The 24416-nt window shown below is 32.7% G+C and overlaps 1 protein-coding gene across 2 annotated transcripts; it reads left to right on the top strand.

The window, feature by feature from the left end:
* The first annotated feature begins 343 nt into the window (after positions 1–343).
* Positions 344–24071, top strand: LOC133174219 (uncharacterized). Of its 2 annotated transcripts, none has more exons than XM_061309294.1 (21): positions 344–516; positions 1415–1614; positions 2838–2912; positions 3098–3242; positions 3443–3563; positions 3683–3776; positions 3921–3998; positions 4724–4875; positions 5151–5294; positions 8335–8490; positions 13990–14131; positions 14268–14387; positions 14540–14591; positions 16840–16998; positions 17311–17777; positions 17978–18042; positions 18222–18394; positions 19737–19839; positions 20858–20886; positions 21518–21627; positions 23774–24071. In XM_061309294.1, the coding sequence occupies exons 1-21, from the start codon at positions 378–380 to the stop codon at positions 23831–23833; spliced, it is 2784 nt and encodes a 927-aa protein (XP_061165278.1). In that variant the 5' UTR covers positions 344–377; the 3' UTR covers positions 23834–24071. The 2 variants fall into 2 exon arrangements, with proteins under 2 accessions (XP_061165278.1, XP_061165277.1); XM_061309293.1 differs by having other exon boundaries at positions 21518–21669.
* Positions 24072–24416: the final 345 nt, after the last annotated feature.

Here is a 24416-nt window from a genome sequence, read left to right as displayed (position 1 = left end):
CTTGTTTATTTTTTTTTTTAATGTTTAAATGTGTTTAAGTTGAAAATTTTAAAAACGCATAGTAGTCATTTAAACAATGTTCATCGTAGTTTTTACAAAGACGACACAAACACTGAACATCAACAATTCCTCATAACAATTCTTCTATATTTAGCACACGCTATAGGGACGTGTAATTGGATTTTACGTTTTTTTTTAAAATTGTAAGATAACTCAAACATGATTAAATTACAAACTTGTTTGCAATTTGACCAATTGTGAAATAATATGATTGTGCAAATTTATGAATGGATATTCGTCCTTGTGGCCTTGTGGATGTTTTAAGTAAGAAAAAAAATGTTTATATGTGGTAGAAGGATGAATTTGATCGAATACAAATGCCACTATTTTTTCATTTTCTAAGATTAAGGCGACAAGGTCAACGCAACATGTTCCGAATATTATTTTTAATGTTTGGAATGTATTGTACAACTGGGATGCTTCCATTTCCTAGGAATAAGGGGAACAACCGAGACAGTAAGTAATGGTTATCTTCTTTTTGACTATGAATGGCAGTACTAATTGAGCTGATATTTCAGAACTATCTAGTTTAAAGTCAGTATTTTGCTAATGCTACATGTATGGTCATATTGTGATCTCCTTTACAAATACAACCCATCGTGGCGTCGTATTATGACTGGTATATTTCCCATTAATTGTTAGGCTATTATTTTTATACGATTACTCTATTTACCTAATCAATATAGAAGGCCATGTGGGTGTAAACGGGATGCTTACTCCCCTTAGGCACCTGATCCCACCTCTGGTATTTCCGTAGGTTCCTGTTCTTCCCTGCTCAAGATTCGTATTCTTAACTGGATTTATGAAATTGATCACTGTTTTTTTCCACCTTTTGCACAAAATTTTATTTCATTTTACATCTACTTGAGCATTTCTAAAAGATTTAAAACAATAAGAAACTTCAAGGTATTTTCAAACCAGGATTTTGTCGCCCGCGTGGCGCAGTGGTTAGAGCGTCTGCTCTAGAGTCGCGAAGTAAGGAGTTGATCCTTACGTCGCGAGTTCGAATCCCACTGTGGGACGTGGAGACCGGTCCTTCGGATGAGACCGTATAAACCGAGATCCCGTGTCGCAGTAGGTGCTGGCACGAAAAAGATACATCACTGCTCAATGGCCGTAAGTGCCGAGTATAGGTAAAAATTTGCAGCCCTCCACCAGCAAGTGGTGGCGTCTCCATATGAGTGAAAAATTCTCGAGAGGGACGTTAAACAACATTCAAACAAACAAACAAACAAACCAGGATTTCGCTGGCTAGAGAGCTCAAAGAAGCTTCCTTTTTTGATTAAGAAGTCATATTTTATTCTAGAATAATAACCTTCATCAATAAATAATTCCTTTCATTTATTTTTCTTAGATGTTTTCAGTGTACAGATAACAGATTTAAGCGATGGGGGTGTAAGATCGGCAAATGGTTCCAGGCATTTATCTTTGTCCCTCAGTGATGGTTTCATAGACTTTGATCTGACCTGGAATCAAAATACTGAAACAAATGCACCTATATACACAACTGATTCTGAAGGAATCGTAAGGATTCAACATGTTCCACAATCAAAGGTATCAGAGTAAATAATTCATAATGTTCAGTCATTTGCACTTGCATAAATTAACATTAACGATATACAAGTTCCTAAATCTTTTCAATTTGCTATAGATAAAAAGGAATGAAATATGTATCCCCAATGGACTGATGCATATTGATTTTGGGATAACTTCTGTCTCTTTGCCTCAAAATCGTTTCCAGACCATAACTCCAAAATGTGAGTTGGGTAGAAATCAAATTTCAGCATGTCATTCCAATAAAATAAAACTGAAATGATTATAGTTCAAGGTCATATATCAAAGGTCTCTTTGCCTCAAAATCGTTTCCAGACCATAACTCCAAAATGTGAATTGGGTAGAAATCAAATTTCAGCATGTCATTCCAATAAAATAAAACTGAAATGATTATAGTTCAAGGTCATATATCAAAGGTCAAGGCCCCTAGACTATGCGATTTTATAATTGCCATTCAGTCATACCTTTGAATTTCTTCTTTAACAAATACAAACTTGGACATGTTTTTTGCCAAGACTTATACATTTGTCATGCTTTTATCTCGAACTGCCACGGTAGATCAGTCGGTAGAGCGCTCGCTCCGTGATCGGACATGGAATCTTCGCCAAGTACTCGGCACCTTAAAGTGAAAGTTGCAGGTCTCTCGGATGAGACCTTTAAGACCTAGGCTTCATGTCATGTTTGCACGATAAAGATCTCTCACTGCTCAATGGCCCTGAGTGCCGAGTAAGGGTCTAAATTTGAAGCCCTTCACCGTTATTTGGTGACGTTTCTATGTGAGTGAAAAATTCTCGAATGGGGCGTACAGCAACATACAATCAATCGATATATCTGAAAGATCAGAGTCGATGTATAATTAGATGGTGAATATTGTTAAGTTAATAAATATAAAGAAACTAAAAAGCCAGTCATTCAACATATTAACATGGAAATAAATTAATATATTTTGACTAAATATTAATTTAAATGACATTGGTATTCTTGATAATAATTTAGCTTTTTCAAAATATTGTGTCAATCTTAACTTGACATTGCGAATTCAAGGATGACTGGAATGTAGGAGATATCAAGATACCGAGATCATTTTCACCGCATTACACCATTATCAATGAAAACATAATGCTAAATTGTAAATGAGTTGATAATTCTTGTCATGTCACTTCTCACTTTTCTTTTAAATTATAAATGCATCTTTTAAAGACCGGTTTTTTTGTATTGAATAGGAGATCAGATTCTATCAGGACGTGGAAAATGGAGCATCCTTTATGATAATGTCCAATAATTCCTCCTCATGCATGGTATGTTAAATCTCAGACACTGGGTAATATGTTATAAATGTCGAGAAATGAAACAGCAATAGAAATATAAAATATTTATCCATCATAAAATATCATAAATTAAAAAGTTGAAATAAATATTGATAGATTACTTTTCAATGGTTTGACCTTTAGATTTTTGTAACAATGTTTTGTCCTAAATTTAGACGGGGATATTTCTATACAGAAAAAGCGAGTATATAATGGAACCTGAAACCGACGACTGCCTCCGGGTCAGCGACAGAGACACAAAGTACAGGATCATTGAAGTAGATAGATCACATGCACCATTCGCTGATGTTTTGAAACCAAGTTAGTGAAAATAAAAGTGTTGGCTTGTAGTTTTGAGCGACTTTATTTTTTTTATGTTTGAATGTACAGTGTGCTATTAGTATCCCATTTTATCTACAATTTAACAATCTGTTATGTGAATATCAAGCAAGAAATATGTAAATTTTGAAAAGTAGTGCGTCTGTGTTTAGGAATGGAAATGTACTAATTGTTTGTCGCAGGAATGGACCAAGGTGGATTATTCCATGGTACTAAGATGAACAGGGCTAACAGAAAAAAGAGACAAATAAATCACTACAAAATAGAGATGTTCTTTATTATTGATTACTCCATTTATTTATAGTAAGATATTAAAATATTGACCGGAACCAATTTAATTTAATTCAAATTTAACATTAATTGAGAGAAATAGCGTAATTCCCTCAAGAAATACAATTACATTTCTCTTTCCAATTATGAAGTTGGTATGAACAAAGCAAAGCTTCCAGTTTAACTGCAAAAGATGAAGAGGCGAAAGGAAATATTCGAGAGTTCTACTCTTTTGTTATCAATGGGGTAAATGGTCGTTTTACTTCCTAGCTCATATTATATGGATCAAGATTAAAATTAACATTAATAAAATACTGATGGAAAAAACCTGCTTTCTTCAATCAATCAATAAATCTTTTAATTAATGAAACAGATGATTATTTTTTTCAGATGGACGTTCGTTACAAAAATATTCAAACATCATCCTATACAATATCAATTCTGTTTTCTGGAATATACATTGCTGATGTGAGTATGCTGAAGGAAAATAGGTCTTGCTAAGGGGGTAATGGACAACAGTTTCAAAGTTGTGTTGCTGTCAATAAAATAAGCAAAAGAAAGTTATTCCTCTTTGCACGTTGTATAATCATTGTAGGAAAAGGTTCTAGACAAGGTATAGTTACTATTGTAGCCTTTGTTTTTAGTGGATAAATAGAGGATATTCAATGCTTTGTAGTTGATTATAGAATTTATATCACAAGTGGAACAGGATTTTTTTTTTATATTTTCACGTGAAGAATGATCGAAAACAAAAAAAAAAAAAAAAAAAAAAAAAAAATCCTTTCTTACGAGTGAAATAAAGTCCGTATCTAGCTGCACGAAACATTTAATTTTCTGTTTATTAATTTCTTTTAAATTTGCCCTTTGTCTTTTCGTAACACGGTGTCGTACTGAGGCTCTGACTTCGTAGTTGATTTATTGAGACGTCATAACTTACCGATTGTGAAATTTAAAACATTGTATACATGGACCACAGCAACATATTTCAAGAAACTTTGGCAGTATTAGTCTTTCATAGAATGGTTTATTATAGTATTCCACAGTAAAATGTGATATAATGTTGAAATCAGTTTTTTAGATTAATCTACAACGGTGAATGTTAAACTAATTATAAGGAGGACGACTTTTGTTCTACTATGCTAATATTTTATCTTTTTTGAAAAAAAAAGCTCATCTTATTCCTATCATTGCAGGCTGCCTCAAAATCGACCTTTACAGAAAATAATAAAATTGTGTCAGTTTCTGGTACACAAATTGACTCAGAAGTCGCACTCACAGCAGTGACGTCATGGTTACAGGGAACCCCTGGGCTACCTCAACATGATCATGCTATGATGTTTACAAGGTACGATTTGATTGTATGAATCTTTTAGAAACAACTCATTTGAATTTTGTCTTTCTCTTTAATAAACATATTACTATTGTAGAATGAGGTATTCACAATACATGAACAGTGTACATTCATTTTTTTCTAATTAAATTTATAAATGTACAAAAACATAAACATACAAAATTAGTCAAGCAGTTCATAACGTTCTCTCAAAATGTAATGCTACTGTATTGATGATTTTAGCTAAAGCTAAAATATTTACATAACTGCTACCTAAATATTTGTTTTAGATACGATTTTACTAAGGGCGGGTCATCAGACAATGCAGGATTGGCCTGGCTTGGAGCTTTGTGTACGACCCAGTCTGTATCCGTGGTGGAGGATCACTTTGATTTTAACGTTATTACAATTGCAGCTCATGAATTAGGACATGGGTATTCATTTTTTAATTAATTGCTCAATTTTTTTTTTATCATGACATACATTGATTGATTGATTGTATGTTGTTTTACGTCCCATTCGAGAATTTTTCACTCATATAGAGACGTCACTATATACCGGTGAAGGGCTTCCAATTTAGACCTTTACTCGATACTGAGGGCCATTGAGCAGTGAGGGATCTTTATCGTGCCAACGCCTGCCGTGACACAGGGCCTCGGTTTTTAAGGTCTCATCCAAAGGACCCGCAACTTTCACTTCAAAGTGCCGAGCGCATGGCGAAGGAACAGTTGCTACTCATTTTTTTTTATCGACTTAGGTCAGTCGCGGCCGAGATTCGAACTCACGACCCCCCGATCACGATCATGCCATACAGGTCGTTTAGTTAGCATTTCCTACTGACCGACAAAATACAATATCCCTTTCCACTAGGTTTTTTAAAAATATTTAATTGAATGATTTTGGCTTCAGAAAAAATAAAAAAATAATGAAAGATGTTATGCCTGACAGTGTGTAAATCGTCTCCTCCCTAACCAAATATCACTATAGTTAACTATAGTAAACCATAGAAAGTGGTATTTTATTTTAATATGGAATTTTATTCTAGTTTTTTTCCCCGGGGGTTATATCAACTATATCTCTCAAATTACATTTCAATGATGTAAATTTTGGAAATTATATGTGAATAATTTAATTTTGTTTGTATTCTAGCCTCTGATTGGTTAATATCCAAAAAGGAACACAAATTATTTCTGTATAACCTGGTTTGGTATGGGGACACCCCCCCCTGACAACCAGCTGAATCGTCTGTATCCATGCAATCCTCTCATTTCCAGTCCTCGGGATTCATGGAAAATTCCAGATTTAATAAATGTACCTTTAACTTCAAACAGTAACTCGGATCTTACCACATGTAAACAAAAAACATGGCTGCTAGGACTATGTATCAGTTTTTACCTCCCCTCGCTTCCCATCACTTCCGTTACTAGGGTTGTATTATTGAGCGGCAAATTTGAACTAATAAAAAGCAACGAAATTTTACACCCACAGTTGTTTAATGATTTTAGAATTAAATTATAAGGAATGACTCTAATTCTTGGCCAAATTATTCGAGGATAACCTGGTTTGGGTCAGTTTACGCTGTTTTATAATCCGCTTCGCGAATTATAAAGCGTAAACTGACCCAAACCAGGTTATCCTCAAATAATTTGGCCAAGAATTAGAGTCATTCCTAAAATATACAAGTAATAATTTGTTTAAATATCAGAAAACCCCATTGAAGAGTTGCAGAAAATGAAATATAATAATTTGAAATTCAAATTAAAATCAAAAAAGCTTTGATAAGCTATCTATAAAATTTTGAATTACTATAGTCAAAACTTTAGTACTATGGTAAATTATAATTAACTATAATAGTAATCAATAGTACATGTGTATCTTATAGTGTATTTTTAGAGGTCATGTCGTGGAATATAAGTTTTCGTGGTATATTTGATTTTTTCGATTTCACGCACAATGCAACAGCGAAATGACGTCATATTTGTTATTAATAAAGGGAACCTTATAAATCTTTTCTGACAAAATATGAACCGTGTTTCGCCATCGCCAAATACGTACAGCGATTAAATTGTTTACAGCTCACACACTTTGACAATTTGCTTTATACTCGTGTTTGATTCAGTGGGCAATCAAAGTTTTACATTAAAATATATATGAAAAATAGTTTAAAATCTTCTTATCAAGAACAGCAAAGCCATGATTGGTGGTTTTTATATGGAAGCAGTCTAAGGAAGTGTATATTCAAATTTGTTCAAATCATGACTAGGTTAGGGTCACACTGAGCGAACAAAGTTTTACATAGAAATATATAGAATTTTTTTAAAAAAAAAATCTTCTTCTGAAGAACAGCAAAGCCAAGATTGCTTATATTTATATGGAAGCATTCTCAGGTAGGGTAGATTTATGTTTGTTCAAATCATGGCCCCCGGGGCTAGGGTGGGGTTAGAATGAGCGAACAAGGTTTCTGCTTTTTTTTCTAGAGAATGTGCTCAGTTGAGCGATGAGGTCCATAGGTATCTTATTTTGTATTCTTATATGACGCAGTATTTATTGAAACACTTCTACACGAAAGGAAGGTCTCTTGCTGTTGATTTCAATTCGACATCTAGATATAGTGATGACTTTTAACACTTATTATTTTATTCACACTTTTATTTTCCTCTGAACTCGAAAGATAAGTACACCACGGAATCTTACACGACTGCATCATATTTGGATATTTTAGTAGAAAAAGACATTGATGGCAAACTAACAACTGAACTTTATGATAAACGCGATGACTTCCACATTTCTATCGTCAACTTCCATTATTTATGTAGCAATATACCATCATCACGTGCGTATGGGGTTTATGACTCTCAGGTGATTAGAAACGCAGGAGCATGTTCTCCGTGTCAAAAATTTCAAAAAAGAGGCAAGCTACTGACAAATAAATTGGTGATACAAGTGAATAACAATTTCGTTTAAAGTCAACATTATGCAGAATCTATGGTCTGTACAATGACCTTGTATGCAAATACAATCTGTTGTGAGGTCGAATGTTGACTGACGTCTTTCATAAAAAATGTTAGGCAATCATTTTCATACGTAACTGACTACGGATAAGGGACACACAGTAGGTGTGTGCGGTCGAAAGTGGAGGCCTACTACTCCTTTGCACCTGATCTCAGAGTTCTGTGTTGGCTCTGCTCACAATTTACATTGTTTAAATTACATGTAGATACGCCTTATTCTTCTGTGCGTTTTTTCCCCTTGTTTCTGTGATTTATGTATAAGGAGACCTATGATTAAATATATCCATGACACTTTACAATTTCAAATTTATTTTCTAACGTAATTAATCCCACATAGCTATATTTTTTAAAACATGAATGTTTGGTTAAATGAAAATTTAAAAAAACTTATAGCCAGTATGTTAAAATAATAGAATATATTTTCGGAACAAATCAAATACAAATAATTATTTTTGGTTTTTAGATTGAGTGCTGCGCATGACGGAATCAACAACTCCTGCAATGGTAACGATGCTTATATCATGGCGGCGACATCTGTTCCTATGGATAATCAAAATCCCTGGAAATTTTCCATATGTTCCACGAATTATTTCACATCATTCATCAACAAACTGAACAGGTTGATTTTTTTTTTAGATCTCTCACAGTTCCCTGAATATAACAAACAGTTACACATTTCTTCATGTAAAAGTAGCTTTTATCCTGAACATCTATAGGTATATAAAAAAAACTCATAAAGAATTATTGATTGAAGCGAAAAATATATAAAGATTACTTGTAATCCAAACAGAGCCAATGAATAGGAAAAATTATAAATTAAATTTATCTCAAGAGGTACTTTGCTATTTTAAAAATGCAATACATATATTTGTGATCGAAACTTAAATATACTTCCCTTAGATGAACTTATATAAGATAGAATATATTCAATTCTATATGAACTTATTAAGGGATCAGAGGTCAAAAGCGTGACCGAATCACACGGCGATATATCTTGCCTTTACATATTTCTGTCACAGTAAAACTGGTTTCGGAATTTCTAACTTGATAGCGATGACAAAGATGAAATAATCAAAGCATATGAATATTTTTTGAATCGATAGATGTCTATTAGATATTCCTTCGGTGTGAAGAATGGTTTGAATAATTAAAAATCGCGCTTACCTTTTTAACCCAAAATTCCCTTGAAGGTATGCAAACTGAAACAGACGATATCACCCCTTTTGATTCAACATATATAAAGAACTCATAAAAAATGTAAGATTATTCTCAAAACCGATCATTTTTCTATCATTTTAAACAGAGATTTCCTGAACTTGATCGCTAAAATCATTGTAAACATTCAAATGTTGGAGCTAGGCGAACTTTCATGACCGAATATCTTCCAGTTCACATCAAAGTGATACGGCAGGTCGTTCGTGTAATATTTTTATTGGAATATGCGTCTCAAATGTAAATATAAGTAATAAATAAAAATCTTAAAAAGTTCACAGAGAAATGAACTTGGTTGGTAGTGATCAAATCTACTTAGAAGCCCTTCAGGCTTCACAGAATTTGATCACATGACCAACCAAGTTCGTTTCCCAGAGAACTTTTTAACCTTGTTATTTATTTCTTAAATATTTCAGCATGCTAGTCATGAAGGTTATGCATATTCAACATTTTGCCGTAACATATGTTTGTCTTATAAGCCGATTTGTTTTTATATTTTTAAGAAGCAGAATTTACTCAATCACTTCTTTATGAGAAGAAAACACTTGCTGTAGGATTCAACTCAACATGTAGATATACGCACGAGGATATTTTTAATTAAAAATAGTTATTTCCATTCATATTTCAACTCGATATACTGTAGAAGTACTTTTTCCGCGTGGTATTAATTTACGCTATGTACGCGCTCACAAACTTTCCACGGAAATTTGTCCTAGCGTACATAAAGTATATTAAAGGCATTGAGTGGCAAACTAAGAATAATAATTTTCTATCCGCGGGTTGAACAAAAATTGTGATTCAGCGGAATTTTGACCCGTGGAAAAAAAAGTATGCGTACAGTATCCCAGTTAACTCTAAAATAAAGACATCACAGAGTCTGCCACATCTGTTTCATATTTGGATGTTTATTGACTATAGACGACGAGGGCCACCTAACAACTAAATTGTTTGACAAAAGAAATGACTTCAGCCTTTCAATTAGCCTTTCAATCGTTAACTTTCCTTTTTTAGGTAGTAATATATTTCACTATTACCTGCATATGGTGTTTATATCTCCCAATCTATTCTAGAACATGCTCTGAGTACAATCAATTCTTAAACCGAGGCAGGCTACTGACAACTATGCTAATGCTACAAGAATTTGAACAATATCGTTTGAAGTCAGCATTTCTAAAATTTTAGTCGTTATATTGATCTTGTTAGTAAATCTATCCCGGAATTTTCAACTACCTGATCAATTCATAGGTCTCTCGGCGGGTTTGACGGGTCGACAGAGAATGCTTATCTTTTATGCTTGTTATATTTTGGATTTTTTCAACGGGAGATAATCAAGAATTAGTCAAAATTTAATGGCATCCTTTAAAAATCTTGTTATTACATACTGTAGATTCAAGTTTGTTCAAAGCATGATCCAAGGGGAAGAAGGGGTCATAATGAGCGAACAAAATCTTACAATTATGTATGAAGAATCTTTAAGAATCTTCTTGTCAAGAACTTCAAAGCCATGATTGGTAATATCAATATGGATGCATCCTCAGGTACTGTAGATTCAAGTTTTTTTTTTCAAATCATGACCCCGTCCTCTGCCATCCGGGTGTTGTAGGACCACATATATTTAAACTTTTCAATGCTAAACTGAATTTTTGTTTTCTAGCCAAAGTGCTCAGGTGAGTGATGTGGCCTATAGTCCTCTTTTATAGATTTAGTTAATTTTTTTCTTGACAAAGTTCTACATTTTTTAACTGCATATCATAACTGTTCACTAGGTTCCAAACACAGGCCTGTCTTTGTTGTAAGTAAAAGACAAGAGTTTATTTTGTCACGAAGTTTGGAAAAATAGTTTTCTCACCAGAACGATGCCAACATTACACAAATATTGTAAATAAAGCAATTTGATTGATTGATCGATTTTATGTTGTTTTACGTCCCGTTCGAGAATTTTTCACTCGTATAGAGACGTCACCATATACCGGTTAAGGGCTTCAAATTTAGACATTTACTCGGCACTCAGGGCCATGGAGCAGTGAGGGTTTTTTATCGTGCCAACGCCTACCGTGACATGGGGCCTCGTTTTTTAAGGTCTCATCCAAAGTACCCGCAACTTTCACTTCACAGTACCGAGCGCTTGGCGAAGGAACAGTTGCTACCTATTTTTATCAACTTAGGTCAGTCGCGGCCATGATTCGAACACACGACTTTCCGATCACGGAGCGAGCGCTCTACCGACTGAGCTACCGTGACGATTAAAGCAATTTGAAAATATGTGTTGCAAATCTTTAATTTAACAAATACAATGTATTACACTGAAAATGATCAAGGAGAGATATTAATTAAAGTAGATTTCCTATTAAGTATCCATGTTTTTAGTTTAAAAAATACACTTGTAATAGACATTTAACCATATTGATTTAAGTCACCATATTATTTAAAAAGTATTGGCACTGTTTTAAATTTATGCATACTAATAATGCTTTTAGGCTTATGTGAGCCATAGGGCTCAAGTGAACATTTCTGATCAGAGTTTATCCAGCATACGTTATGTCTACATGTGCGTCATTGTGAACTTGTCGTATTTTCATCCTCTTTTCTACATCTACTGAGTCAATTTAAACCAAAATTGCCACAATGCATCCTTGTGTGACATTTATTAGAATAAAGAGGCACACCCTAACTCAAAGGGAGGTAATAAATAGTTAAAATAGGGTTGGATCAATTAAAATCTTAGTAAAGACTAGACCTGAAAAAATAAAGACGAGGAAGCTTTCTTATGTATTTAGATTCAAGTAATTTAAATGTTGAATCATTGGGCAAATCATCGCATCCTATACTGTGCATTGTGGGTAAAATTCTACAAAGAGATATTTTCAACATCATTGCAAATCACAGGTTCTAATTTGTTACTGCTTCTACAAATGAGTGAAGGGAATTTAATCCCAAGATCCTCCTCTTAAGTTTTAACCCCTACTGTATACTGCTAAGTGAATCAAGATTTTTTATGTCAGGAACATCAAGGTCCCCTGCTTGTGTGAGTGTATACTTGTATGCTTCTCATACTAATTGTTAGGCCAATTTACACACTGAATTGTCTACGGATTTTTCCGTATGACCGAACATGACAAGGAGCAGGATCAGGACTCCCAGGGGTAGAGTAGGGCCACAATGGAGGATCAAAGTTTAACATAGGAATGTATAGTAAAAAATATTTAAAAATCCTCATTAGAACAGAAATGTCATAATTAGTCATATTAATATGGAAGCATCCTAAAGTAGTGTAGATTCTAGTCTGTTCAACTTAAGCCCCTGGGGGTATGGTTTGGCCACAATAGAAGATCAATTCTTAAAAAGAAATATATGTTTAAAAAAATGAAAATACAAAAATAAATTAAAAAGAAAAAAATGTTTAAAAATCTTCTCAAGAACAGAATTCCATGATTAGTCATATTGATATGGAAGCATCCACAGGTAATGTAGATTCAAGTTTGTTCAAATCAAGACCTCTGTGGTAGTGTGGGGCCACAAAGGGGCATCAAAGTTTTACATTGGAATTTACATGGAAAAATCTTTTAAAAAACGGCACGTGAAACCGGTCTACAAAGAATGCTTACTCCTCCATGGAACCTGACCCCACCTCTAATGCTTTTAGTGGTCCTTGTTTGCTCTGCTACCGATTTGTATTTTTCAATTGACTTTTGAGCTTGATTACTATTTGTTATTTCCATAGTTCGCAAAAACTAATAGAGTCACAAATACTAAATCAATATGCAAGCATCCTTTTTGCATAAATACACGTTTGTTCAATTCATAGTCATTGGAGCTTTGGTAGGCTTTTTTTTTTAAATCTTTAAAAGAAATTCTGGTTGGAGCAAAGCAAGTCAAATTAAAATGCAACGATCCTCATGAATAAACACATCATTGAAGAAACATATTTTGTCGAAATGCGTATCTGGTGCATCGAAATTGGTACCGTATATGATTTATGTATCAAAGGTTACTAAGAAATGAAATATGAAGATAACAAACAGTATTCAATCTCGAAAGTCCAATGAAACGATACAAATTAGGAGCAGAGCAAACACAGACCTCAAATTTTAGAGGTGTCATAGAGGACTGAGCATCCCCTGCCGACCGGTCACACCCGCCGTGTGCTCCTTGTCATGATCGACCCCCCCCCCCCCCGAAAAATCCGTAAAAAGATCTGTGTATAAATAATTTAATGGCCTAACAATTAGTATAAAAAAGTCAGTCAGCATTTGACTCAATGATAGGTTGTGTTCTGACAAGGTCATTGTATCGACCATACAACTTGCGAAATGATGACTTCAAACGATCAAACGAGACTGTTGATATTCTTGTTTAATAAACTTGTTAGTCAATACTTTAGCTCGTTTTAGAAATTGTCCATACGTAGAGTATACTCTTACGTTTAGAATCAACTGAGAGATATAAACCCCGTATGCAGATGATAATGGTATATTGGTGTGTATATATTCATTTGATCAGGTCACAGCCTTCAAAGTTATTAAAGGGCCTTAATTGATTTAATTTTCTACATGTCCATTTCTTAAGCTGTGAAATGTGGTTTGGGTGAGGTTTGTGGCATATAGGCCTCTTGTTTCAATATGTCATGAAAGTAGACTTAAAAAGTCAGTGATACCAACATTTAAGAAAGTAAAGTCAATGAATTATCCCTACTTAATACATCAACAAATACTATATAGATTTAACATTTCAGGCCGAAATCTATATACAATACGCCGATATTTTAATGGCGAACAGAAAGTAAACATTTCGATTTAGTCGAAATATATTTTCAACATTTTCAACGTTGATATGCAATGATAAACTGAAACATCATTTTTTACCACTCAGCTAGTGTATCTTAGCTTATCGAATTACAAAATGACAGGGAAAACAACAACTGTATGACTGTCTTAAGTCCGGAGTTCAACCCTGACGCATTAAAACAATACACAGCACTTCCTGGTGAGATATATGACGCAGACGCACATTGCCGACATATTTTGGGTTCAGAATCGTCATTTTGTAAGGTAAAAATTGATTTTATCACCTCATATAAAATAATTAAAATTTCTGAAAGATAGATTGATAATAGAATTGTACGTCTCCATAATACTCGGATAGGGGTTCAGTTGTCCAATGATTATGGAATTTTTATTCATATAGGACGTTTACAACCAAAACTTTACATCCATCTGCACTAAATTATGGTGTAAAAAGACTGATGGAAGTGGTTTGTGTATCTCAGCTGTTGGGGGAGACGGAATTCAATGTGGAAATAAAAAAGTACATTAAAGTGTAACATGTATACTGTATTCAAACTGTAAATCCAAAGAAATAAGATGTTTTTCATTCACATTGGCATATACATCAAACAAAACTTAAACTGACAAGATATCAATTGAAACACTTTTTTTTTCCCAAATCTTTCATTTCAGTGGTGTATTGCTGGTGTGTGTAAAAATGATGAATGTGCACCTCCTGGTGATGGTAAGAAAGATTTTATTATATACAGATTAGATATAGCAGGCTATGTTGGTGTACGAAAATATAATGGACTTTTTAAGAGTAAGTAATTTGGAATTATCTATCGAATATGATATGTCTTACACGTAACCTTTTTAAAAGCTTCATTTCACCCCAAATTTGCACTTAATACTTAATATTTAATACCAAGTATAAAACATCATACAGACGGGGTATTTCTATTTTAAGCTTAAATACATCATACCTTTGTAAAACGACAATAGTGATGACTTCACCTGTTTAATTTTTAATTGTGACATAATAATAAGTACGACGTAATAATGCATTATATGAGAGACTGCTCTATTTTAGACATTGATACATGATGAAAATTATTATCTTTTTCATTAACTGCTAAACAAATATTAAAACATTTATAGCGTTTTGTTTCGGAATACTCCCTAAACATATAGACCTTAAAGAAAAGCATATCGACCGAGAAAGAAGTGTTTGGTCCACATGCTTTTTCTAGGGTATATATATCCAGATTTACCAATGAAAAGGTTATATTTCTTTACAGAACTTTTGCAACCAAAAGAAATTCAAAAATGAAAAAAAGATATAACAAAGGATTATTATTACAGGAGAAAAGATAAATTATGGAAAATGATTAAAAGCTGAAACTTCTTACAACCGTAATTATTTTCAATATTAATATTTGCATCTTTGTTTTTGGTGTCTGAAGTGAGACAGAGAGAATCTGAAGTGGACAACAGCTTTCAATGTTATAACCTGATACATTTCTCACTGACAAATTTTCAAGTGCCGGTTCCTGGAAGGTGATAGATCAAAAGGAAGGACAATTTATACTTAGCATACAGGAGTATCTAAAAAAAATTCTCACTGTCTCATTCAATTTTACTTTATTTTTTATGTAGATATCAAACAAACATGATTATACTCACTGACCAAATTGAGGTATCCAAAATACCCCCATTAAGAAATTATTTCTTCTGTAAGTTTTTTACTCAGAAGTATTGATCCAAGTAAAATATCTTGATCCTTTAATCTTTTACGAAGATTTTGTAATTAGGCTTACATTTATAGAACAAATCTTCATTCATAAATATAATGTACGAGGATTATTCAATAAAGTAAACTTATTCATAGCTTATTTATTTAACACCATTTTACAACCAAACAACCATCCAAGGTAGCTCAGTCGGTAGAGCGCTCGCTCCCTGATCGGGAGGTCGTGAGTTCGAATCTCGGCCGCGACTGACCTAAGTCGATAAAAAATGGGTAGCAACTGTTCCTTCGCCATGCGCTCGGCACTTTGAAGTGAAAGTTGCGGGTCCTTCGGATGAGACCTTAAAAACCGAGGCCCCCTGTCACGGCAGGCGTTGGCACGATAAAAATCCCTCACTGCTCAATGGCCCTGAGTGCCGAGTAAATGTCAAAATTTGAAGCCCTTCACCGGTATATGTTGACGACTCTATATGAGTGAAAAATTCTCGAACTAGACGTAAATCAACATACAATCAATCTATCAAAAAAGAAACATTGTAGGTATTGTATTTATAAACAATGTGTCCGAACAGTTTGAATTTAAAAACAAATTAAATTAAATCAGGATATGTTTGAGAATTCTTAATTTAAAACTAAATACATTGGCTCATGGAGCACATCAGAATTAAATAATTCACAAAGAACACACTGTGTAATGTCATCAGTCATATCTCTGTAAAAATGGCACTGAAAGGAAACAAAATGTGAGCATATAAAGAAGTTGTTGCATCTTTTCATATGCAGGTTGATGACTTGATAATTTAACTCGTCGAACATAGAGCAATTGCAGAAGCCAGATAGTGCTTATTGAAACAAAAAAAAAATGTCGCCACAGGACATCATGGAACATCGAGTAGCAATACCTTTTGTGTTGCACTTGGAAACACTAAAAAATAAATAGATGTATCTAAAAATGATAGAGGAAGCAGGAAAATATAAATGAGGAGTGTATATCAATTTAAATGAAACTACAGAGTGTATGTTTTGTTCCTGAATTATGCAAGTGTGGATGAGTTTAATTATGTTTTGCACCTATATCAACCACGACTGTGACAATTAAGGCATGAAAAATGTGTCCTACTCCTTTAAAAAAATCTGCGTAATATTAATGGACCTGAAACGAAAGATAGAACATTTCCAATTATCGTGACAATTGATTCTGAGCCAGTTTCTAATACTTTCATATACCATCATTCTCTTACAGAATCGTGTCTGTATGGCGATACAAAAGCCAAAGTTTTCGAATTCAGCGGAAATGATATAACCTGTTCCTTTGAAGACATAAAGAAATACCCATTCGTTTGCTACTCGGTTAATACTCGTTGTTGCCGACAGTGTCAGAACTTCTTTACAGGAATAACAGGTATTAAAAAATTGATTCATATTTAAAACATGAAGTACTTTAAGACGTGATTGAAATTGTAATATATATATATATATATATATATATATATATATATATATATATATATATATATATATATATATATATATATATATATATATATATATATATATATATATATATATATATATATATATAATGAATGTACTTGAGGTTTGATTGCCATGTTATTGTCTGGCACTCAGAATAAATAATTCTTTGAACACTTCCTTTGTGTGAACTTTGATACTTATATTTCTTAGCCAATATTCTACTAAATTTTGCTTTTAGGTTGTGAATATGGAGACAAAACTACAGGATGTTCATTGTTTCACTGTCCAAGTAACCCAGATATCTGCTGTGGAACATGTTACAATGGACCAGCAATAACTACACCATCGCAAGAACCAACAACACAAAAGTACCAAAACCCGTGTAGATCAACAGTAACATCTGCTTCTCCTGAACAAACAACCGCGAAATCATCGACACCAGTATCATCCAAAACAACAAAACCACCGATAACAACTCCAGCACCATCAGCAACTTCAACGACGACTACAATACAAACAACTGCAACATCGACAACAACAACAGTACAACATAAAACAACCATACAACAAGAAACGACGACACCTAAGCCCACATCAGTGTCTACTTTGTTGTTTATGTTTACAATAACGTTGTCAATTGATATTCCAGAAGATTTGTCAGACCATGCTCAGAAGATAGCCGTTATGTCAAAATTACAAACAATGGTATGAGTGTTGTCATACACTAAAACTTTCCTAGAAATCTTTTAATTACAATTTTCTTATTATTTATTTAGTTCACCTTTGAAACAAAAACAAACATATTTACACACATTTAATTTTTTGAATAGAGGGGATGTTATTTTAAATATTACTTGTAAGTTTACATGTGATTTATTTCATTTTTATTTTTAATATTTTTCCAGCTTGTGTTATTATACAAAAATGAGCTGAATTCCAGATTTATCAGCTGTGTTGTACAAACTCTTCAGTAAGAATAAATAAATACATTCTATAAATTTTTTTTAAAAAAAATTAGATTTCATTTTTCCATTGTGGTTAACATTAAGATAATAAGGATATTGTGATTTGCTTTAACATACATTACATAAACAACTTTCTCTCTTCTATTTTGTACATAACACTAATTTTGTATAATTCTCTATCAAGTAAAGGCAGCCTGAAAGTCAGTTATGATATCAAAACAACAAGTGAGTCCAAGTCGACATCAAATGTGGCATCTCTCTCCAGAAATATGGCTTCAGGGAATTATAAAGTGATGTATGAAGGCAAAGAAGTGACGGTATCTTCTATAGCTATAACAGACTCAACGGGCACATCTCGTAAGAATTGTATACAATTACAGTTATTGATATCACGAACTGTCATTCACAATAACTGTAATATTTTCAACAGTTTCACAATGGTGAAATGCAATTTCAAATTAATCGTGCTATTGTCAAAAACTCCCTTCTTTCATAGATTTACTTTTTATTCGAAGTCTTAAAGAAAAAAAATATAGCATTTAGATAGAAAATAAACCTCTTTTCTTGCTTTACAATGACATGTGATGGATCTGCTTGGAATTCTCATCACTATCAATACAGAAACGCAAACATTTATTATGCCCTTGATTTTTTTCTAATTACGCAAAGTAAATTTAAATCTAAATATTCTTATCACCTACATACGGTTTTTTTTGTCTCCCAGTTGCTTCGATACGCAGGAGCAAGCATGCTCTTTGTATGAAAACTTTCTAAAACGAGACAAACCATTGACAAACAAAGAAATCAACAGTCTCATTTGAAGTCGTCATCATTTCGCAAGTTTAATGGTCGATACAATGACCTTATCAGTAAATACAACCTATCATTAAGTCAAATTCTGACTGATGTTTTTCATACTAATTGTTAGAACATTATTTACACTCTGAACTGTCCATTTTTCCCGATTATGACAACGAGCACACGGCACGTATTACCGATCGGTAGGGGATGCTCACTCCTCCATGGCACCTAATCCCACCTCTGATGATCTTGGAGGCCAGTGTACTCTGCTCCCGATTTGAATTGTTTAAATGGACTTTGAGCTTGAATACTGTTAATTTTCTTCTACAACACTGTTATATTTAGAATTATAGAATAAAAAATATTTATTTTTTATTATTATACCTTCAAAGATTAATAAACTGTAAGATTCAGATGCTAAAATCAAAGCTCATAAATTTCGTAATTAGTGAAATGTTACATGTTATTCCGAATATGAAGGATAAGCTCATAAATTAAAGGTAGAGAGAATTTTTTTGGATTGGAAAATATTCTAGTTTGGGATATTTATTTTATATTTAAAGTTTTGGATTTAGATTCATTTTCATGGAGATACTCTGCGAAAGGATATATAATGCAATAATACATAGTGCATTCATTTTGTTAACAAAATCAACAAACACAAAAAGAAAATCAAAAACAATAAATCAGTCATGCACAGTTTACATAATCGCTCACCTCTAAGCAATTGTATTACGGTCACTCACCTATAATGAAAACTTGCTTGAAAAGGCATTAAAGAAACAAGAATGATTTTCTTTGTAGCTTTTTTCTTAAAAAGACACAGTTTATTAATACTTATGTGGACTACTTTATGAAACATGATAGAATAAATGAAAAAGTTAAATTTCAATTTAAGGTATGATAAGCAAAGTAACCCCAGACTGTGAAATTCTACAAGTAGTTAATCCTTGTCCCAGTGATTACGAGTGTGTGAATTCAAACCGTGGGCCAGTGTGTAGGTGAGTAATATAACACATTATGTTATCCATATTAATGATAAAATATTTACATACACTGAAGATATATCCCTTTATTTCTTATGAACTATCCACTTCTTTTATCAATCAGTATAGAACGGGCTTTTCTCAAGCCACTGTTTGTGAAACTTATGAAACTTATAATTGCATACATATCAAAAATACAATATTTCACGTACTCATATATACCTACTTCATTTGATTATTTATCCAGACAAAAATTTAAGCAATAAAATTAAAATCTATCTTTGTTAGTGCGGGAATTAACGGTTGCAGCTATTGCAGAAAAATTTTACATAATCAGTTTTCGCGGGTTATGTATTTTTTTCTGCAACAGCTGCAACATAAATGTCTGTACTATGAAACAAAGAAAACATTTTTTGTTTAAATATCTCCGTTAATCTAGCTACGTGTATTACAGGTATTGAATTGATAATGACAATCATTAATTTCCATTCTGTTTAATCTAGGCCATCTTTTAAAACATCGTCTTGTTGCCCTCTCCCGGCCGTCTGGCTAAAAATGACTCGATAAAAAACTTTTTTTGACCTCCAGGAAGCAATTATTTTTTATGCATTCCGGAAAATAGATTTTGAAAAAAATAGCATTGAAATTGAAATTTTCTGGAAAAAAAATTCTCACCTACCTACCGACCAATTTTTTTCATCCTGAGTCGAGAGAAGGCAAACAAACATTATTTTTAAGTTGGCCCTACAAAGAAAATCTTTTATTTATACAGAAAAAAATACTACCGATAAATTGTCTTTCTTTTTTTTTGTTAGTACGGGATTTAACAGTTGCATCCATTGCACAAAAAAAGTATATAACCAACTTGCGCGTGTTTTGTATTTTTTCCACAACAGCTGCAACTGCATTTCTGTACTTAAATTCAAAGAAAGCATTTTATTGTTTAAATATCTCCGCTAACCTACGTAGTAATATATAATAAGTCTTGAATTAATTATTACAATAAAAAAATTCCATTTTATTTCATCTGCAGAGAAAATCTTCCAGAAAGTAATCTAAGCAGTAAGTATTTTAGACTTTTGATTTTAAGATCGTATGTAATGTAAAGCTTCAAAACTTCTAACAATCTTCATGATCTGTATTTTTTTGCCATGTGAAATATAAAGCATTCTAATAAGTGATAATTAAAGATTCCATGAAAACGGAAAGGAACGGGGTCTCAAGAAATGCAAACATCTTAGGCATGTTTCATTTTTATACCACTTTGTCTAATTGAGAAATGAGAAGCTCGTAGATTAGACAACACGTATACTTCTTTTGAAAAATCATTTCAAATACCGTAGATGTACTTTTCTCCTCTTGGGATTTATTTTGCTAAATTCACAAATTCACAAATTTTCCGATCATTTGAAGTGCGCTTAAGTCATAAAATGGCAATCCAAGAAAGTAATAATTTTCTATCCGCGGATTGATCATGATTCTCCAGATTTATCCACAGATTGAATCCACAGAAAAAGTACATTTTCAGCAAGTTCTAAAGCATATTGGCTACCTGAAAGAAGAAACAAAGATTTGATGCAAGCTTAGATAAAGGCTATAAAAATCGTATTGTCGTATCAAAAGCAATTTATTAATAATTAAATATAAAATTTAACATTTTTTTATCTCTGAAATTAAAAGGTTTTCATTTTAGAGTACCGGGATTACATAATCTATGTTGGAATAGGGGCTTTCCTTTTGGTTTCCTTGTTCATAACTTGTATTTGCTGTCTTCATAAGAAGCGAAATCGGGCACGAAAGAAGGTGATGAAAACACAGTTCGATGGATTTACTAATCAAGCTAAGGTATGTTTGTAGTTAAAAAAGGTGAAGATAACCGCAGTGATCGATCTCATAAATCTTTTAAATAGTATATAATGAATAGAACAAAACCACAGACTCATGGAAACGCCAAAGATAAGATCATGTGTCTAGGAGGAGTAATCATTCCTTTTCTGACATACTTCTCATGAGCCCTGTGTATTGATTTGATAAACGGAGCAATCTGTAGTGAAAGTGTTGTAGCAATGACCTAAAAATTAGTATGAAACATATCTGTCAAAATACAATTCTACGATAGGTTATATTTACAAACAAGGCCAATATATCAACCATAGAATTTGCGAATTGCTTATTTAAAACGAGATTGGTGAAAGCCCTGTAATATAAACTTATTTGACAGTTGTCTGTACCTGTTTTAATATTAGTCTTACTCGGAACCTGTTTTCTATACCGTATAGGTGCATGGAGAGCTAAAAGAAACCCATATGCAGGTGAAATTGAAATATATATCAATATATAAAAAGGAAAGTTGCTGAAGTCACGAGGGATATAAGAAAAGCGGAATTTTGAGATTCAATTCTCATGACATTACTTCCAATGCATCAGGTGGTCCTATAATATGTGTTGAAAATAGTTTTTCTTAAAAAAAAAAAAACATATTTGTTGCTTGCAAAAATAAAAGACATTAGTTGCTTAAAATAATGTACAATTATTTAATATCTAATCAGTCAACAGATTAGATTATTTTTCCAAGGTGTTGGGAAGAGCTCAATTTTCATGTGTTTTTTTTTTTTGCACGAGGCCAATTTGAAAAAAGTAAAAAATACTATATATCTAATATCTAATCTAATGTCTAATAAAACAACAAAATCGGGGGAGGTATGCATAAATATTCTTAAGCCCTTAAGCATATACTTAAGTACCATTTTCCTGCATAGCAGATTGATTTTTACTTAGCATATTGCTTAGCATGTTGTATAAAACTTCTAAACTTTTAAGTATATGGTATGTATATATAAAAAATAAGCATGGTCTTTACCTGTCGCAAGTTCTTAAGCATATTGCAAGCAAAAAAAACCATCCAGGTCTGGAAGGATAAATATGTTATTGAAATACTGTCCTAGGCTAAAAAAAACTTTCAGCACTCGACCATATTTTCATTTAAATCATAGTGCAGAAAACTTCTTAAGTTCCATTATTTGGAGAATTGGTACAAATAAAGAGATTTTTTTTATCTTCAACTGGAAAGCTTGGTACACATGTAAAATCAATCAACATTTTGGTTTTGAAAACTCTTTGACAATTTTGATTAATTTTGATCAGAGAAAGACACTCACTTAATTTAGAATTTTTGCACACAAACTTAGAATTGTAACAGGCAGATACTTGGGCTTCTTTAGGACTGAAAGAACTTGTTACTTCTTGTTTTTTTCTTCATGTATGAGATGTTTTACTTCTTTCTTTGCCATTATCTTTGTAAATTTAGTCGTCCTTATACAAGTTTCCTTGAGCAAAATTTAGCATAATTAAGAAAATTTTTAAATTTGTTATGCATACAAATCCAGTTGTATTAGGTAATAAAAAATATTCGTCGCATTGTTGGACTATAACTGCAAATTTCTTTTTATATTTTCCTATGTTCATTAAAACTATTGAATGATTTATTTCATTGAAATTTTGAAATATATATAGAGGATATTTTTTACATTTTCTTTGATTTTCCCTGTGCCCCTGTCTTTTGTTAACACAGTCTTATAGGCTGTGACGTCATTAGTTGAGCGGTTGAGACGTCATAGCTTAATAAGATTGAAAACATTGTAACATGGATTTTAGGGGAGAAATTGGCAGTTTTAGTCTCTATCAAGACGGTTTAGTTAATATCTCTATCTTATAAGAGGCCAGAAATTATTTTTACTTACCTTGATATCCTTTCACACTGTGAGAGAATATCACTTTGGTATCCTTTCACACTGTGAGAGAATATCACTTTTATTCAGTAAATAAATCACAGTTTTTCACTGTTGAAAATGTAATAATATTATATTATTCCATATTATCATATTGTATTGTATTAAAATATTTTATATTATATTGGACCGACATAATTAGGTTTTTTTGTATTTTACAGAGATACGCTGACAATAATCAACATAGAACCAGAAACACTTACAAAGATGGTAAATTTTGAAATCTTCCATTTGGATTATGTTGAAAATTTGTTCACATTAAGTGTCAAGTTTAATAGCCCCAAATATTTTCATCGGGACATAATCAAAATATGTTTTCAGCCGTGTTAAAGTATAAACCTAAATTTGCATGTTCTACTACCTGTATTTCTCGTGATATTAGTAATACATCAGAAAGTTGTAGTTGTCATATAATCAATTTGATTGTCTTTTCAATAAATTATATACAGAAGTATATCATTCTTGATATTCGTATTTTTGTGAAAATTGATTTTCATTTATGAAATCATTGTTCATAAAAAGGGGGAGGGGGTACGTGTGAATGCTTTTTGCTTAATTGTAGTTCTTGCATTTTTGCATCTTTTTAAACGACTTTAATCTTGCTCATAAACTTTGAAGTAAACAACATGGGAACTGCAGACTTGGCCCAGGTGAATAAAAACGAATCATATCCAGAACCAGGGTCATTTTGACCAGGTCAAGTTTTCAGGGGTTTAAGTGAGCATAATATACTCCAGGATCAGCTGATCTTATTTTAAGAAAAACTTGAGAAGTCCAGAAATTTTCCGAAATCTTTGTTTGGAG

This window comes from Saccostrea echinata, unplaced genomic scaffold, assembly GCF_033153115.1.
Source record: "Saccostrea echinata isolate AGI-Se365-2 ecotype Australia unplaced genomic scaffold, CSIRO_AGI_Sech_v1 ptg000057l, whole genome shotgun sequence".
In the NCBI taxonomy this organism is placed as follows: domain Eukaryota; kingdom Metazoa; phylum Mollusca; class Bivalvia; order Ostreida; family Ostreidae; genus Saccostrea; species Saccostrea echinata.
Note: the sequence above shows the minus strand (reverse complement) of the source record. Positions and strands in the feature narration are given on the sequence as shown.